The sequence below is a fragment of the Leishmania infantum genome, chromosome 30 (assembly GCF_000002875.2).
Source record: "Leishmania infantum JPCM5 genome chromosome 30".
NCBI lineage: Eukaryota > Euglenozoa > Kinetoplastea > Trypanosomatida > Trypanosomatidae > Leishmania > Leishmania infantum.
The window spans coordinates 54,298-68,444 of record NC_009414.2 but is presented as its reverse complement, the minus strand read 5'-3'; the positions used below and the strand labels follow the sequence as shown (position 1 = coordinate 68,444).

General features: G+C 61.3%; 5 protein-coding genes and 1 pseudogene across 6 annotated transcripts; all 6 read left to right on the top strand.

Moving 5' to 3' along the window:
- Positions 1-1,589: 1,589 nt before the first annotated feature.
- LINJ_30_0220 (conserved hypothetical protein) lies at positions 1,590-2,750 on the top strand (the record flags this gene model as incomplete). The annotated part of the gene is made up of 1 exon (XM_001466798.1): positions 1,590-2,750. The coding sequence occupies one exon, from the start codon at positions 1,590-1,592 to the stop codon at positions 2,748-2,750; it is 1,161 nt and encodes a 386-aa protein (XP_001466835.1).
- Positions 2,751-5,184: 2,434 nt separating this feature from the next.
- On the top strand, positions 5,185-6,309 carry LINJ_30_0210 (putative ribosomal RNA adenine dimethylase family protein; the record flags this gene model as incomplete). The annotated part of the gene is made up of 1 exon (XM_001466797.1): positions 5,185-6,309. One exon carries the CDS (start codon positions 5,185-5,187, stop codon positions 6,307-6,309), a length of 1,125 nt encoding a protein of 374 aa, XP_001466834.1.
- Positions 6,310-7,078: 769 nt separating this feature from the next.
- On the top strand, positions 7,079-7,438 carry LINJ_30_0200 (conserved hypothetical protein; the record flags this gene model as incomplete). The annotated part of the gene is made up of 1 exon (XM_001466796.1): positions 7,079-7,438. One exon carries the CDS (start codon positions 7,079-7,081, stop codon positions 7,436-7,438), a length of 360 nt encoding a protein of 119 aa, XP_001466833.1.
- Positions 7,439-8,411: 973 nt separating this feature from the next.
- On the top strand, positions 8,412-9,890 carry LINJ_30_0190 (conserved hypothetical protein; the record flags this gene model as incomplete). The annotated part of the gene is made up of 1 exon (XM_001466795.1): positions 8,412-9,890. One exon carries the CDS (start codon positions 8,412-8,414, stop codon positions 9,888-9,890), a length of 1,479 nt encoding a protein of 492 aa, XP_001466832.1.
- A 455-nt stretch (positions 9,891-10,345) lies between these two features.
- On the top strand, positions 10,346-10,821 carry LINJ_30_0180 (annotated as a pseudogene). Its single transcript has one exon. A coding segment is annotated over exon 1 (476 nt).
- A 1,031-nt stretch (positions 10,822-11,852) lies between these two features.
- On the top strand, positions 11,853-12,752 carry LINJ_30_0170 (putative 2-hydroxy-3-oxopropionate reductase; the record flags this gene model as incomplete). The annotated part of the gene is made up of 1 exon (XM_001466794.1): positions 11,853-12,752. One exon carries the CDS (start codon positions 11,853-11,855, stop codon positions 12,750-12,752), a length of 900 nt encoding a protein of 299 aa, XP_001466831.1.
- Between the last annotated feature and the right edge of the window lie 1,395 nt (positions 12,753-14,147).

Sequence of the window (14,147 nt, the reverse complement as noted above, 5' to 3'; positions counted from 1 at the left end):
GTCGACGCAAAGAAAACCGTGCACGCCTAGCGTTCCACGTCACGCCCTCGATGCGACGCCTTCAACTCAGCGTCCGTCGGAGCGTGCGCATGCGGAAGAGTGCGCACGTGCGGCAATAGCCCTCCTGCTTTGGCGCCTGCGCTGCCCTCTGCTTTGGAGAAGGAAAGTGGGCGGGACAGTCTGCTCTGGCGCACTGTGATATGTGCCCGCCATTTTCCACCCCATGGCGCACGCGGCTTCTGCACGCACACCTGCCACCACGACCCCTCCCTTGCACCTTTCTATCCACGCCGTCCACGACTACGATCCCTTTCTGAAACTGTTTCTTGGCGGTTCTCTGTCTCGCGCCCCCGATTGGCCCACCTCTGCAATCGACTCACGCCAGCACTCTCCCTTCGTTGCGCTTGCCTACGTCACTCGTACCTACGGGCCAGGTAGTACTTCTGAGATTGTTCCCTACTTCTCCTCTTTCTCTCCGAGACATCCTTCAGCGTTTCGTGCGGCATACAGCGACAAGAGCGCCTGTTCCTTGCCAGGATCCCCTCTTCCCAGTTCTTCTAGCGAAAGCTTGGGAGCGTAACGGCAGTGCTTGCTCAAGAGGGAGAAGTGCTCGCAGCATAGCCTCCCCCCTCCAACACCTCTCTTTCTGCGTGCACCCTCCCTTGAGTACGAACGGAATTCCCCCATCGTTACACAGTCTTTCTCCTAGGCCGACGTGGAGCGGACGGAAACAGGGGCGGCGCCGATTGTTAGTGCCGCAACCGTCGCTGCTTCTCGCCGTGGGACCGACTTTGGTGTGTAGCAGAGAGGCACGCGCACGGCCTTTCGAAGGCCGTCCCTCGCCCCGTTCGCGTGCGTCGCTCTGCCTTCATCCACTTCATTTCTCTGCGCCGCGTTTGCTGCCCTTCTTGTTTTCTCAATCAGCGCGCTATCGAGCACTTGTGCTGCCTCGCCCTTTCCTACCTGGGGGAGCGAGAAGGTCGGTGCACTTGGACACACACACACACACACACACACACACAGGCAGACGTGTAGGACGCATCACGGCGGCCACTTTCCGTTGCCCCACCTCTCCGTTGCAGTGTCCGCAGCCTCACGGCACCAACTCCGCTTTTTGGCTGCTTTTAAAACGCTCGTTTTTTTTTTGCCGTCGCTTCTGTGAAGCGCTCTCGGGTCCATTCGCCTCCCTGGCTGGAGCGCGTGCTTCTCTTCGTTACCTTCTCGAACGCCTACACGGCTCCAACACATCTGCTGGCTTGCGCTCATCTTGCGACGGCCCTTCCTCTTACCGGCGTGTGCTTGTGCCTGCATCATTGATAGGACACCGTTGTGCCCCAACACGCTGCCCGTTGTCGTTTTGTCTTGTTGTTGCGTGCGTGCGTGCGGCTGTGCCTCCCCTCCTTTCTTGTCATTTCAAGCTCATCGAACTTTCCTTGTTTGTGCGCACACTCGAGGGCGCCGCTGCTTTGTTGAAAGGCATCGCGCAGACGAGTTCTGTGAGGCAAGGAACTGCTAGCAGACGTCCAGGGAGACCCTCACGCACACGCACGCGAAAAGAAACGGTCGTACGAGACTAGGAGTGGTGCAGAATGAACTACCTGCGCACCGTAGTAGCCGATGTGAAGCTAAAGTACCGGGCTAGTCGCGTTGTGGCCGAATGCGTGCTCAGGAGAGAGCAGCCGGAGTTTCCGCAGTTTCTGACCGAGTGCGTGACTATCGCGGACGGGCACCCAGAACTGATCCTGTCAACCATTCGACTCTATCTCGAATACAATCAGCCAGAGAGGGCCCACGGAGGCCTGCTGCTGCTAGAGCAGCTGGTGTCGCTATGCAACTACGCCTTCCACTTAGCCCTGGCGAGGGACTACGACATACAAGACCGCATTATTCACTTAGCCATGAAGCGCGGCGAAGGTGAGGCGCACCAAAAAACTCAGCGACTCGCCCGCCTGACGCTGCTCGAGTACTCACGCCTCTTCGTGGATGATCGCGATTTGCTTCGGCTGTCGGCACTGGTCTCCTCCTTCGAGCATCGGACACACAAGAGTTTGATGCGTTGCCTCAACGTGCAGAATCGACGTGTGCGCTTCCGCGACGTGGAGAAGAGCGACATAATTCCCATCAGCCCCAAGGAGTGCGTAGGCTTCACAAGCTCCTCTGCTGGCCGGCCTGTGAAGCCACTGCAGCTGAGCTCGGCTCCCGAGGTGTGGCCATGCCGCGTTTGCGCCTACCTCAACGCCCCGTCCGCCATGCGCTGCGCCGCCTGCGAGACGCTGCACACCACAGACATGGCGACTCACCGCTCCTCGCCGCACACGACTCCGAAGATGTCACCTGCCTCCTCCACATCAGTCGCAACGGCGAATGGCACCAACGTAGGAAGGCGCTCGCCCATTGTGCCGCCGCTGCCGATGGCGGTGGAGGGCGAGATGGAGACCGGCGACTCCCAGGCGTCGAGCGGTGCCAACATGGAGGACATGGACGCGACGTTTCCCATCAGCGACTGGGACAATACGTCCGGGGGGCACCTCCACCCATGCCATGTCCCGCCGACAGCCGTGTACGCAGACCCGGCGCACCTGCCTCACATCGCCACCAGCACCGCGGTGTCGACGTCCACGTCAGACATATCAGCACACATATCACCATCGACGGCTAGTGAGCCCGGCGATGTGGCTAGCGAGGCGTACTATGACCGCATCGAAGGCTCCATAGCAAACGGCGTAGCACCGCACGAGCTGGAAAAGTAGGGACAGCGAGGCGCATCCGAGCATGACCTCAACGAGGAGCCTGACCCAGCGCGGCGCGACATGCAGTTTGCACCACGGAGGCAATACAGTTCATCATGGCCACGGTGCTGCTGCTGATTACGCAACCAAACTCTTCCTGGGCGGACTGCTGGTCTACGCACGGCTGCGTTACTGCTTCTCTCTGCGTGGCGCTGTGCGTGCGTGGCGTAGCTGCACCTGAGATGGGACAGGCGAGCGGGGTGGCAGTGACGGTCTCCACTCGCGATGGCGGTGGTAGCGCGACCCCGTCATCGCCACTCCTCGCCATTCACCTTTTGGCTCCTACATCGAAGGCACACGGAGGAGATGGAGGGAGGCAGGCAGACAGACAGAGGGGTGGCTAACGGGTGATGCGGATGGAGCTGGTAATAGTGAGGGCCGGTGACTGCTTCAGCCCACTGGTGCTTGCCCTGTGCGGACTTCTACCGCTCTCGCTGCGCATGTGCTTGTTTGTGGGGGCACCACGTGCGCCACCGTCCCTTCCTCACCGCGCCTACCAAGGGACAGGGCAACGAGAGTGTGCACGTGGGCGCCTCTCCTCAACACAGCGCCGCCTCGTGCTCTCTCTCTCTCACTTTGAGCTCGCTCTGTGTGTGCCCAGCATGACCCGCGAAAGGCACGTAATGCATACATGAAATGCGGACGACAGAGGGGGGAAAGGGGGGGGCGTGTGTGTGCGCGACACGTGAGTACCCGTGCACACACGTAGTGCAGAGCATGGCGCGGCTCGTGCCGGTGTAATAATACTCGTGATGGTGATTCCACACGTGGGAGTACGGACACCGGGTCTACTGGCTTGATGTGAAGTGTTCCCATGAGGATGTACCGCTAAGTGGGCCACCACTGCTGCCGCTCCTGTCTCTTATACGGAGGGCGGGGTGAGAACCTCATGGGTGCACCGCCACGTCCCTGCGCTGAAGCTCGCCGGTGCGCGCGATGGCGTGCAACTCTCTGCATCATGATGTCAACGCGTCTTGTTGCCGTCTTTCCTTTTCTTTTGGCGCGCGTGCTTGCTTGTTTGCAGCGCTCGCACTTTTAGTGCGCCACGGCACCCTTGATAGAAGAGAGGGACGCCCACCTGGCCGTCTCTCTCCATCTCCACCCACCTCTCACCACACCATACCGCGCCCGTCACGCAGATACTCTCGTGCACACACGCACATCAATTCACTTGGCGGCACAACAAAGTAGAAACAGAACCGAAAAGAAAGCCACCGATGCGCCGTCAGCAGTCCTTTACCGTGAAGGCCGCTGCTGGTGCCCCCGCCACCGCGGCAGTGCCGGTCGAAGCGGAGTGCCTCGATGCCCCCCGCGGATTCGGCAGTGGCGTAGACATTAGCACGTACCGGTACCTAGACGAGCTATGGGCAGCAGCGCTTCTTCAGGCGGAGGCGTCCGTGTTGGCGTTGCCACACACCGGCAGCAGTGGGCTGCAGGGAGCCAAGCACACTTCTGAGGCCGACAATGCGGGGAGGAAGGAAACCTCGATAAAACAGGCGGCGGACAAGACGGGGGTCTCTTCGACGTGCAACGAAAGTCTCCTGACGTTGTCTCCCCTCCCTCGCGCACCAGTGCTACTCAGCGGCTCGGCAGCACATTCGCCAGTGCCACAGCCGCCGCCGCCAGTCGTCGTGGCTCGCAGATCCATGCCATCTGCTACTAGCAAGCAGACATGGATGCGAGTGGAAGCGCAGCCGAACTTGAAGCGAAACGCGTACACCGCCCGTCGGGGCGTCGCGTGGGTGGTGCAGTAACGTTTCGGCACCCATCGTACAACAAGATCCAGCGCGCTCTCTTCCTTTTTGTGGCGGTGCTTGAATCTCCGTGTATGCTTGTGCGCAGATGTGCAGGGAGACGTGTACGGCTCGTCATCGCATCCCGGTCCCCAACCCTACCTCCACACGCTTCTCCTTCAGTCGTCGTCATCTCCTCCTTTCCTGCCGCGTTGGGTAGAGCGAGAATGTCAGCATCGAGCCAAGCTGCAACAGCATTCGCAATGATGAGAGGAATGCATGCGCCCCTCATCCATGCTTGCACGTGCGCCCATCCTCAGCGGTGGCGCTTCAGGCCAGCGTGCTTGCATGCCCTCTCTCGCATCGGCATTAACCGCGTTTGTGGTTCCTCGTCACCCCCTCCCTCCTCCTGCGCACATCTCCCTCGTTTTGTGCGACTGCCCTGCCTCTTTCCGCATCGGCCCCCGCTCGTCCATCTCTCTCTCTCTCTCTTTCACACTGTGCCCTCTGCTGCGGCTTGTCTGCTCTGCTTCTCACATGAACATCACGGTGTGGCTGCCAAGCTGCAGTGCAGCCGTGATCACTTGCGTCGCCGTTGCTGTCGCTATTTTATTCGTTGCTCTCTCTCTCTCCCTCCACTCCTCTTCGCTAGCAACGCAGCGATGCCGAAGGAGCCGCGGGCGGTGCCAATGGGCATCATCAGTGCCGAGCCCATCCACGCTGCATCCCGCAAGATCAAGTTCGGTACGAAGACCATCACGTTAGGCAAGTCAACCCCACAAGGACACAGACGCGGCACAGCGGCTGAGGGTCTCAAGGAGAAGAGGGCAAGCTCTGGTGTCAAGACTGGCGGCAGCCAGTCCGGTATCGTCTTCAACAAAGGCTTCGGCCAGCACATTCTCAAGAACCCGCTTGTCATCGCCGCCATCGTCGAAAAGGCCGCCATCAAGCCCACCGACATCGTCATCGAGATCGGCCCCGGCACGGGCAACTTGACAGAGAAACTGCTGCAGACGGCGAAGAAGGTGATCGCCTTCGAGATTGACCCGCGCATGGTGGCGGAGTTGAACAAGCGCTTCCAGAACACGCCGTTGGCCTCGAAGCTGCAGATTATCCGCGGCAACTGCCTTGAGCAGGACTTCCCATACTTCGACAAGTGTGTGGCCAACGTGCCGTATGCAATTTCGTCGGCGCTGGTGTTCAAGCTGCTCAAGACACCCACATTCAAATGTGCCGTACTCATGTTTCAGCGTGAGTTCGCCCTGCGCGTCTGCGCACAGCCCGGATCGGAGGCCTACTGTCGACTCTCTGTGAACTCGCAGCTGCTCGCCCGCTGCAGCCACCTCATGAAGATCAGCAAGAACAGCTTCAACCCTCCGCCGAAGGTCGAGTCGAGCGTCATTCGGCTCGACCCCAAGCACCCACGACCTGATGTGGATTTCGAGGAGTGGGACGGGCTCGTGAAGATGCTCTTCAGCCGCAAGAACAAGAAGTCCTCGTCGATATTTCGTACCAAGGCGGCTGTGCAGGCTCTGTACGACAAGTACGTGAGCTATCGAAAGATGGAGGGCGGTCAGCCCGTCGGAACCGCCACGTCCGGCGCAAAGCCCTTGACGTCCAGTAGCAGTGCGGATGTGGGCTCTTCCGTGTCGCTCGAGCAGTTCCGCGTGTTGCTGGACTCGGTGATTGCGGACCCCATGTTCGAAAAGCGCAGTCGCATGCTTGACGAGGAGGCATTGATGACTATGCTTGCCCACTTCATCAAGCACGGCATTCACTTCATCTAAGCGCCTGCGTGCCTGTGGGTGTATGTGTGTTTGATGTCTGTGCCGCTGTGGAGCTGCATTCGCACTCACCAACTTCTGTATCCCCCCTACACACACGCATGCATGCATGCATGCGTCGCACCTCTACGCTGCCGTAACAGGCCCCTGCGGAAGGGGCGGGGAGAGAGCGAGGGAGAGAGGTGCACGCTGAACAGATTTGATGTGAGTGAAGGACACACATCCTCACAGAGAGAAGGATGGATGGTGCGACCATCATCCGTAATACGACCTCATCGTGTCGAGCGATATAAAGGAACGGACATCATCAACGCGGAGCAGCCGAGCTTCTCTCCTCTCTTCCTCGGTGCCCATTGCCAGCTTCGTTTTGTCGTCCCCTCCGCTGTGTCTTCACAGGCACTTACAGACATGTGGGTGAGCTGCTGGAGGTGTCTGTGCAGGGCAAGACTAATAGGGAGAGAAGAGGTGGGGTGGGTGGGCGGGGGGGCGGCAGAGCTGTGCTGTACCCCGTCCCCAGCACCTCTTTTCTCGTCCATTGTGTTTTATGGCGTGCCTCCCCCCTCGCTCACCACGCGCATCTTTATCTGTTCTTCTGCGTGCACCTCCTGCCATCGCTAGCTGCTTATCCACCTCACTCTCTTGGGCAGGTTAGCTCACCCATCTACGCTGCACCCTCCCTTAGTACCACCTTTACAGACACACGCACACGCACGCACCACAGCCTTCACCAGTACTGTTGAATTGCAATCACCATTATAACAACAGGTCTACGATGCTTCGCTATCCCTCCCGCACGCTGCCCCACTTGTTGCCCGTGCGTAGCAGCAGTGGTGCGGTGAGGCATCCAGTCCTCCTCACCCCTAGCCGCCGCTTCACGGATAAAGTGCTGATCGGCTCATGCTCCTCGTTCTTCACATGCTCGACGACGACCGGGCTCTTCCATCTTCTGGTCACCCCTATCAGCCCTTCCGTTGCCTTGGCAACGCTGGCGACCGCAGCAGCGAGCGGCGCCTTGTGCGTCGTCGACGGCGGCAGCTTGAACGGCACCACTTTTGGCGCCGTTGTCGGCATTTTCGTTGGCGCCATGGGGGGCTTCTACGCTAAGTCGCAGAAGGAGCCGTGGCGCAAGTAGTCAGTAGCCCCACAGACCCTCGTCAGTGGTGGCGTCGCCCTCCTCCTCCCCCCTGCGGCGCCGGGCACGCGTATCTTTACATGCTGAGGAAGAGGATGAAGCACAAGAGAGGCGACTGTCGAGGATGAGCGCTGCGGCGTGTGCGCGCCTCTCTTCAGCGAGACGCATTGTGGGGTGGGCTCTGTGGCGATGTGGGGCTTTTAGAAGTGGCCCGCTCGCACTGCACACATCTAGCAGCTGCTCCCCCCCGCTCTCTCGCCTTTTCCTTCACAACTGTCGCTGTTTCTTCTTTGTCCTGTCCCCTCCACCTCCTCCGATCCCATAAGGGAGCGCTGATCGACATCACCAACACAAGACGAGGTTAGAGAAACAGAGCGGGCATTGCCGCCTCGCACGTTGGCAAGGGTGGAGCTCGCAGAGCTGCGTGCGCGTCCTTGACTTCACGGGCGTGCACCGCACCGCCTTCATTGACAGCCTCTGATGTGCCTCTGCGCGTGTCTGTCGGCTCCACATGACCAGCTGCGGTTAGGGGCGCCGGCAGTGTGCACGAAAGGGAGGCGAGCTGTGACACAAGCGCCGTCGGTACCCCCCCCCCCCAACATCTCTTTCTTCTACTCCCCCTCTTTCGGCCTGTCTTCTGCCCTGAGACGCGTGAGCAGGCACACCTCGCGCCCTCCACACGCGCAACCTAAGCGACGCCCGCGTGGACACGTCGGCATCCAGTTTGTCCAGGACTGCCTCCACACCACTTCGCGCGCTTGCTTTCGGTGCGCACATGTTACGGGTGTCGCTGGCATGTCGAGTCACCGCTGCTCGGAGTGCAGCTCCGCACACCGCGAGCAGCTCAAGCTCTCTCGTCGAATCCGTGACCTCGGTCTTCCACTCTTCGCGGTACCTGCGCCACGCTCCGCCGCGGCTCTACGTGACATGCTCTCATGATCAAGGCATTCCGCTCCACGGTTGCGGGCGGCACATGACAACAGTGCTTGACGTGTCTCGCGAGGCGTCGCCGAACGCCCCGCCTCACACGCAATCCATCTATCTCTTAACGTCCACGAGCATATCCGATGTCGAGTTCAAGGATCCAGCGGCGCAGTCGCAGGTGCTCGTTGGACTGCCGCAGGTGCAGAGCATCGACGCCGTACACCGCTTCTGCGACGCGTACGCCGCAACGCTGAGCCGCGTCCACCACGTCCTCCTCCCCGGTGGCGTCTCTCCCCTCCAGAGCTCACTCATCAAGCAGCTTCTCGAACACATCCCGCAGGCGCGACTGGTATGCAACGGCTTTGGGCACGCGCTGCTCACAAACGCCACGTTTCACGATGGCGTGCAGCGCGCAGTGCTGGAGAACGCGCCCAACGCACCGCTGGAGCTGCTGCGCTTCGCAGAGCTTCCGGAGGATCGCGTGTCGGCCATGGCGGACGGGGATACGGTGGCCGTCGACGTGGCAAAAAGCGAAGCGGAGGCGCCCGCGCCGGCAGCAGCGCGGGCGCTGCGTGTTGTGGCTGTCAAGAGCAAGGGACAGCAACAGCGGCGCAGGGAACACAGCCAGACGCACCACCCAGCGCACTTCACCAACGAGGCGCTCTTCTACTATGATGACGTCTTCAACGCGCTTTTCGTGGGCCACACGTTGCACCGCTTGCCGTGGCTCCCCACCGTGCTCACGGAAGCCTCGCGCGAGCTTTTTCTGCCCATGCCTCCTCCCCTTGCCATGCAGCACCAGCTCAGCCGACCAAGCCCGCTGCTCGACACATGGCGGGTGCTGGAGAGCTGCGAGGACGTGGTTGAGGCACTGCGTCGTACGCCAGAGCTGGAGCGCGTCCTTGCAGGCTCCTACGGTGAGCTCTGCGGCAACGTGGAGGACTGTATCGCAGGGCTGGAGAGCAGCAGCGATGCTCTCGAGCGTCTGCGCAGCCGGCTCGCGCGGCGCCTCTCCACCGACACGAGTCGTGATGTACACCGCTGGTCCATCGCACTGCTGAAGCGCATTGTGCACGAGGTGGTGTGCACGCAGAAGGCAAGCGAGCCGACGAGCTCCGAGGTGCAGGAGGCGTTCCTTTGCTGGGCAAGGACAGACGGGGAGTGGGGGCGCCTCTCCACTTGCCTCGCACACGCTGCCATGGTGCTACCTCCTTCGACGGAGTCGGGGGAGGCCGACGGCGCATCTTCGTCTGCCACGGACAGCTTCGCCGCGCATGATAGTGTACCCGCAGCCGGAGAGTCTGCTGCACCGGAGGCACTGCAGGGCACACATGGCGTGGAGTTACTAGTGGCGGTGTTCAACCGGAAGGGGTTGAAAGGGCTCATTCGCACAGTGCAACGCGAGACGATCGACGTGCAGGTGTTCCTGGCCATGTCGGAGGAGGACTTGAAGAAGGTCTTCAAGGCAACTTTCGGCATCACCAAGCGACTCATGCTGCTGCAAGACGAGCTGCGGAAGAACTTGTAGGCGAAGGGCCGAGTTCGCGCTGGACAATGAACAAGGAGTGCGCCGCTGCACCTGGTACCGCGCCCCACCAGCGCTCATGGCACGTTGGACGCCAGCCTGGCCACCGCGACGGAGAATGGGCTGCTGCGCACTTGGACAGTGACCGCTTTATCCACCTAATTGCACACTCCACAGATACGATGGCACACACACACACACACACGCGCGCGTCGTCTGTGCCACTGTCCTAACAAGGATAACCAGCCTCGAAAAACATTATACATAACCGAAGAGTTCCCCGTGACGCTTGGCGCTCTCGAAAAGGGGAGGGCCATGCAGATGTGCGCAGGCGGTGCCTTGCACTCGAAACCTCGGGCGTGCTGCTGAAAGGGGGAGGAGGCGGTGGAGGCGAGGTGCCGTTCACTAAACCACACCGATGTCTCCGCTGTGCTTTCTATTTCTCTCGTGTCCTGTAGTGCCACAGCGCGCCGCTCTTGCCATGGCCGCCGTCGTCACCGCCATCATCCATGCGCTTGAGTGATGCGCTGTTGCGTCTGACGCGCACATTACTTGCAGAGCGCGAGGAGTTCTCGCGAAGCGATGTGAGCCCCGTCTAGTTGCAGCAGCTTCCGTGGCAGTATGCCGGCCTGTCAGCTCGCGTCACCACGCCGACGGTGGCGACCGTCGGCGGGCTGCCTGCCGCGCCGCCTTTCTTTGCGTGCCCGAACGTGCAGGTGACGACCCTCTTTCCGAGGTACCCGGACGGTGGCAAGTCCACCTTCTACCTCCGCCATCTGCAACCGTGACAGGCACCGTCATGTCAACCGTGGCGCGACGCAGACACGTGGCAAGTGCCGCAAGGAAGCGGAAAGGTACTAGGCGGGCGGACACAGTGTCGTGATCGACAACACACGTACCCCGGCGCGGTGGATCGGCAGGCGCACATTGAGATTGTGGAGCGGGTGCCGTCAGCAAAGAAGAAGACGGGCACCGCTGCGGCCGATAGCGCGGGGGTGGGCGTGACAGCAACACGACCCGCCGATGCCGGCGCGCATTCTTATGCTCATGCACTCGCGCGAGCTGGCGGGACATGTAAACCAGGCGCGAGCGCAGGTACAAAGAGTTCCTCGCCTGTCCTCCATTGCGCACAGCGTCTATCAGCCAGGATGGGGGCGATTAGCCACGCCAGTGAAGGCGACGACGTTGCGCGCCGACAGGGTTTGGGTGCTGCCGGTCGCTGTGTGTCTTGACAGTGCGCCCGCACGGACGTAAGAGACCTTCTTTCATCTATTTTAGCGGTGCCGCGGCAGCTGCTCTGGTTCACTCTCTATGCGGCTGGCATAGATAGCGCAAGAGAGGGCTATTGAACGCCGGCTGACGAGGCGGGGTTCGGTGCGTGTTTCAGGAGCCGACTGTGCTTTCACTCTCGTAACGGTGGGGTGCCATTCATCTGCGGTGCGCTGCCAGCGTTTCGGCCTCGTGCGCGCGAGCGCTGAGCGGCAGCTCCGGCCTCCCTCTTCCCTCTCCTACGCGCCAGTAAGGCCTCAACAGCAGCTTGAAACGACAGCGTTGGGGCGAGAGCCACCACTTCCCAGAAAATGAACTTCTGCCTGCTTGCGCGTAGATGCAACTGCATTCGTGCTAACGAACATGTACGTGCACGTCAAGCGCGCACGTAGGGGCATTGCTTGAGTGCTCTGAGCCGTTTCTGCGGGAGGCAGGAGGTCGCTCCTCACCGCGTAAGCCGCTGCACCGCCGCCCCTTCGGCGTCTGTGTGCCGTCACGCGCACTGCGCCACATCTCCGGTGTCGCTTGCCCACTGCTACTTTTGCCCGCATCACCGCACTGCACTCACCCACCATCCCTCTTTCTCGCCTGCTTCCACCGCTGTCCATCCGCAAGCCGGGGCTTTCCCAGCACGACAAGACAGCATCTTTTCATCCTGCTCCCATAAACGGACCCCGTGGCCGCTCCTCTTGAGCAATGCGCGTCGGGTACATTGGTCTGGGGCTCATGGGCAAGCCCATGGCCGTCAACATCCTCAAGGCGGGCTTTCCTGTGAGTGTGTGGAACCGCACAGCCTCCAAGTGCGACGACCTCGTCGCGGCTGGCGCCACGGCGTGCGCGACGCCGGCGGAGTTGGCGGCGGCCTCTGATGTCGTCTTCACAAACCTCTCGGACTCCCCTGACGTGATGGAGATCGTGTTCGGCCCCAACGGCGTGGCAGCCGGCATTCGTGAAGGGGCCATCTTTGTGGACAACAGCACCATCAAGCCCTCTGTCGCGCAGGAGATCGCACGACGGCTGTGGAAGGAGAAAAAAGTGCGTGCACTGGACGCACCGGTCTCTGGCGGCGACATCGGAGCGCGCAACGGCACCTTGACCGTCATGGTCGGCGGCGACGCTGCTGCGCTTGAGACTGTTTTGCCTGTGCTGCTCGCAGTGGGTAAGAAGGTGACCCGCATTGGCGACTGCGGGGCGGGGCAGGTGTGCAAGGCGGCGAACCAGATCATGGTGGCTGCCCAGATGGTCGCGCTCGGCGAAATCCTTGTCTTCTCTGAGAAGTGCGGCGTGTCAGGGCCGACAGTTATCGAGGCGATCAAGAGTGGTTCGGCGCAGTGCTGGACCCTCGATGTGAAGCCGGATCGCCTCTTCGCTGGCAACCGCGAGCCCGGCTTTAAGGCTGCCCTGCAGAGCAAGGACATGGGCATTGTGATGGACTCGGCCAAGGAGTTCGGCGTGCCGCTGCCCTCCACCGCTGTCAACACGCAGCTCTTCCAGGCGATGATTCAGAACGGCGACGGCGACCAAGACAACTCCGCTGTCGTCAGCGTGCTCGAGCGCATGGCCAACGTCCACATCTCGGAGGTGAAGAAGGAATAGTGCATATGCACGGGCACTTGTGGACGCTGTCCACTGGAGCGCAGTGAAGTGCAGATGGAACGGCGGCCGCGTGTGTGGCGTACCACCCCTGAGGGAGATGAGGAGTACTTAGGGAGGGGGAGTGGAGTGCGATGAGTGCGTGGCTGCTGAGGAGTAGCACATCAGCCGCTGTACCTCTTCTCCGGTTGTTGCCTGCGGGCCCCTCTCGCGTTCGCAGTCTGTCTGCCTCCCTATTTTCACTTTATGTGAGTGCCTTGGCTGTATCAACATTGACACCACCACCGCCACCCTTCCCGCACCCGCATGCAACGTCATGGCGTGCAAGTATGTCGGACGCGCTCTACGTGTGTCTCTCAGTCGACACGCGTGCATGCGTGCGCAGGCGCTGGGGCGCACGACAACTGCAAGACAGACGCCGCGACAACGGCGCTGGGTAGCGGCGCGAGTGACCTCGCGGGCAGTCCTGGCGCACACTTTCTGGAGTGAAGGCTGCCTTTGGCATCAGGCGAACAGGCACCCATGAAGCACGCACACACACGCCCACTTCGAGGTGCTTTCGTGTTGCGCTGCTGACGATGGCCGCGCCCGTCATGGCAAACTGCCGAACCAATGCCGCGACGTCGACTGCTCCAGACACGGTGCTCTCGCTCTCTCTTCATATTTCTCTTGCTCGCCGTCTCACAAGGCGCAGCGCTTCTTCGCTGCTCGTGCTTTCACCTCGCGCGCACGGCTCTCCGTATGCATCCTCTTCGCACCTCCCTATCGTGGCGGTCGGTCGTGCTGTCTTGCCACGCTGTGTGCGTGCACGCAGCAGAGCTGGCTGCGCAGCCTGCCGTCACCTTGTCGTTCTGTGCATCACCAGACACCCACTTACAGGCGCGTCCGCCGCTGCCGTTGCCTTCGCCCTCTTTCAGCGGTGTCCCGAGACCTCGGCGCTGCAGCAGACGTCTCTGGCACTCGCGCGCTCGTGCGATGACTTGACGCGCGGCATCGGCGGCAAGGAAGGAGTGGCCGCCTGACCAGCGGTCGTGGAGGCGTCGATGACGCCTCCCGCCGCCACGACGACTCGAACGGTGCGCACTGCTTCAAAGTTGCGCGGCACCGTGGCTGTGAGTGCGCTGCACGTATACGGCGCCATCATAGCGCTTCGCATCTACCTGCGGTGGCTCCTCTCTTACCGCAGCTCGATCAGCCCAGATAAGATCTCGCGCTTCTAACGCTCCGCATGCATGCTGATCGGGGCGCCGTGCCCGCTGGCCTCGAGAGACGCCTTCGCGTTGAGCGTGAGCGTCGACGACTTGGGGGCTCGCGACCGCGTCAGCATTATCGCGCATAGCCTTTTCTTTGCTGGCGCTGCCCGTGGGAGGCCTCCTCTGGTTCCCCGACGCTGACATC